General features: G+C 33.6%; 1 protein-coding gene and 1 non-coding gene across 2 annotated transcripts; one reads left to right on the forward strand and one right to left on the reverse strand.

Annotated features, from left to right (window-relative positions):
• The first annotated feature begins 347 nt into the window (after nucleotides 1-347).
• Nucleotides 348-469, forward strand: LOC112906270. The gene has a single exon (XR_003232235.1). It is a non-coding gene; the product is annotated as a U5 spliceosomal RNA (small nuclear RNA).
• A 514-nt stretch (nucleotides 470-983) lies between these two features.
• On the reverse strand, nucleotides 984-2886 carry LOC108737267 (40S ribosomal protein SA). The gene is made up of 5 exons (XM_018470008.1): nucleotides 2803-2886; nucleotides 2450-2582; nucleotides 2090-2298; nucleotides 1590-1816; nucleotides 984-1408 (listed from the first exon to the last, which is right to left on the reverse strand). The coding sequence occupies exons 2-5, from the start codon at nucleotides 2554-2556 to the stop codon at nucleotides 1049-1051; spliced, it is 903 nt and encodes a 300-aa protein (XP_018325510.1). The 5' UTR covers nucleotides 2557-2582; nucleotides 2803-2886; the 3' UTR covers nucleotides 984-1048.
• Nucleotides 2887-3102: the final 216 nt, after the last annotated feature.

Below are 3102 nucleotides of genomic sequence, written 5' to 3' on the forward strand. Positions count from 1 at the left end.
CTTGTTCATAAAAATATATAAATATTCAATAAGTTTCTTAATAAGATATTTAAAAATATTTAATTAAGACTCTGACATTACAAGTTTTAGTACCTAGTCCAGTTAAAAAAGAGAATTGAAACATTTTTAGTATTTTTCAGCATTCACTGTAAGAGTTATTAAAAAAAAATGTGTATCAAAATACGACACTCCAGCGATGGGTATGAATAATTAAAATAACTGTGTGAATCAATATAAAAATAAAATGAAAGAGATTTTTCTTTTACCGACAGATGGTACTGTAAGTCTTCTTTGTAACCAAACCTTGAACCATATTTATTAAGGCCGCCAGCAAAATTAACGACTAGTCACTCTGGTCTCCCTTCAGGTCGAATAAATCTTTCGCCTTTTACTAAAGATTTCCGTGGAGGGGGACAACTCAAATGAGTTTATAAGAGAATTTTTGGAGGGTCGATCCTAACGGATCGACCTAATAATATAAACCAAATAAAGTTTTTAGTTTTAAATACGCCAACTAAATATAGATACAGAAAGTTTCTTTCTAGGAATACAAGGAATTTGGAAGGATGTTTAAATTATGTATGGATTTCAGAGATTTCCATAAATTACTCTGAAGTCAGATCTCAACGAGGTGTTCCTCTATACCAGGGCTTCTTAAACTTTTTTCATTCACGACCCCATTTATGATTGTATTTCCTGGCGACCCCATATAAATATAAAAGAAAGATAAACATTCTTTGATGGTTTATTAGGTAACAATGTACATTCAAATCTCTTGGGACCCCAGAATTTTGCTACGCAACCCCATTTGGGGTCGCGACCCATAGTTTAAGAAGGCCTGCTCTAGACTAAACAATTTTGAGGAGGATTATTGAGAGAACAGAGTTGAACGAAGGCTAACTTATATTGTAGATCACGCTCTCAAGTTTAAAGTTTAGCAATACTCTAGGGGTAATAAGTTATTGTAGTATCAAACTCAGAAATTTCATGTTTCAATTTTTATTTAAAAACGAAACTTTACATTTTCGGTAATTCATTGATTAACATTTTAATGCCAATCAGTAGCCCCACCCCAGTTAGGTTGGGCGGGTTGTGTTGCTGTAGCATTTGCAGACCAATCGTCTTGTACTTGGGCGGCCCAGTCATCAGAAGCAGGAGGAAAAGTAGCAGCAGCAGTAGCAGCAGCAGCAGGTACGGCGGCAACCGGAACGGCTTCGTCGGCCCATTGCTGGGGTTCTGCCCAATCAGTTTCTGCAGGTTCATGGGCTACGATCTCAGGCTTTACAACTGTCTGTTCTTTGGCTACTTGTTCTTCCTTTTCAGCTTCATCAGGTTCTCTGTAGAAGTACAAGTCAACCACCACGTCCCATTTTGTATCCCTAGGGATAAGGCCACGTAAACGAAGAACCTGCAAAAAAGACAGCTTGTTAATCTTAAAAATTTGATGAATTTAAATTATTTTTTTAAACATAAGCTCAGCTGGAAAAATTGTGCAATCATAGATAGTTATTCATAACGCTGTGGGAACAATATTTTGTCATCACATATTGGTAGAGGTGTAATACCAAGGAAATATTTTTAGCACTTACTTCACGTGCTAAAAGCCACCACATCAGTCCAATGCTATGAGGTGCCTTGTTGCTGCACGGGATGGCAATATCCACAAATCGTAGTGGCGAATCAGTGTTACAAAAAGCAATAACAGGAATGTTAACATATGAAGCTTCTGTAATTGGCTGATGATCGAATGCTGGATCTGTTACAATCAAAAGTCTGGGCTCACGGAAAGCTGCCTGGATCTGATTGGTGAAAGCACCTAAAAATAAAAATTCTCTCCTATAGTTATCTACTTTCCGAGTTCTTCTCAGATATTAAAGCTTGCTCTTTGATGTCAGATCAAGTTATAATCACAAAAAATCAGTGGTTCCTTAGATAATTATCATCACATATTATTAATTGAACGGTATTTCCTTTCATTTAATATATTTATCTATATTTTGATTGGAAAATAATTAGAGTGCTTGTTTGTTGTATATTATATAAGGTGGTTTTTCTTTATGGGATTTATACGTTTTTCACCAAGAATTACCTGGAGTGAAACGTCCTGCAATAGGTGTTGCTCCAGTATGTGCAGCAAACTTCAAAACAGCTCTTTGTCCATGAGAACGACATGATATAGCAAAAACTTCAGAAGGATGTTCAATAGCAACAATAGCTCTTGCAGCCAAAAGCAATTTTTCCCAAGTACGACGTAAATTTATGATATGAACTCCGTCAGAACGTCGTTTATAGATGTACCTGAAATTAAATATACATACAATATCAAATTGTTTTTTTGAGGTTAAGTTTAATCAAAACCACATTTTGAGACAGGACTATTTAATTGGCCACACAAAAAAGAATAATTTTGTTCTTGGAGAATAAAGCAAATTTGGTAACATAAACTTACTGTTCCATTTGAAAGTCTACATTTGAAGTACCCAAGTGGGTACATGCAGCAAGCATTTTAGTAACATCATCTTCTTTTAAACTTAAAACATCCAAACCTCCCGACATCTTTACGTTATTTGTGTTACGTTAACCTGTAATTAAATACATTTTAATATACGATCTCATTATGAAATTTTTTCATGTGATTACAATACTGCGGTTTATATATTTCAATAAAAGGTGTTATTAAAAAATAAAAATAAGGTCTACACTTAGGTGGAATAAACGTAATATCTTCAAACACAATATGTTTAATAAATAATGTAAAAGGATGTTGAAACAAAATTAAGAAATTTTAGAAATAACCCTTACGTTTACAGATGCCACAGGGAACTCACAAACTGAAAGATTATGATCTATGGAAACATAGATATATGAAAAGAATGCATAGGGAATTTTCAATATTTTAGTATTTTTGTGTTGTTGACCATTTAAATACAGTGTAACCAACATCACAATTCCGCGGCAATCCTTTCATTTAAATTCAAAGTTGACATTCTGATTTTGCACATATTTCATGTAAATTTGTCATGACAAACGTAACTAATATTTCTAATTGTAAAATATATAAATAAATTTAAGGAATAATTTAAAATAAAAATTCATGATTAA

This window comes from Agrilus planipennis, unplaced genomic scaffold (genome assembly GCF_000699045.2).
Source record: "Agrilus planipennis isolate EAB-ADULT unplaced genomic scaffold, Apla_2.0 scaffold176, whole genome shotgun sequence".
Classification (NCBI taxonomy): domain Eukaryota; kingdom Metazoa; phylum Arthropoda; class Insecta; order Coleoptera; family Buprestidae; genus Agrilus; species Agrilus planipennis.

What these genes read in the sequence shown, in the direction of transcription:
- LOC108737267 (XM_018470008.1), bottom strand. Translation starts at nt 2,556, where the DNA reads ATGTCGGGAGGTTTGGATGTTTTAAGTTTAAAAGAAGATGATGTTACT. An exon ending in TGCAGGACGTTTCACTCCAG is followed by an intron (nt 1,817 to 2,089) that starts GTAATTCTTGGT and finishes TTTTATTTTTAG; the next exon opens with GTGCTTTCACCAATCAGATC. An exon ending in GGTGGCTTTTAGCACGTGAA is followed by an intron (nt 1,409 to 1,589) that starts GTAAGTGCTAAA and finishes TCTTTTTTGCAG; the next exon opens with GTTCTTCGTTTACGTGGCCT.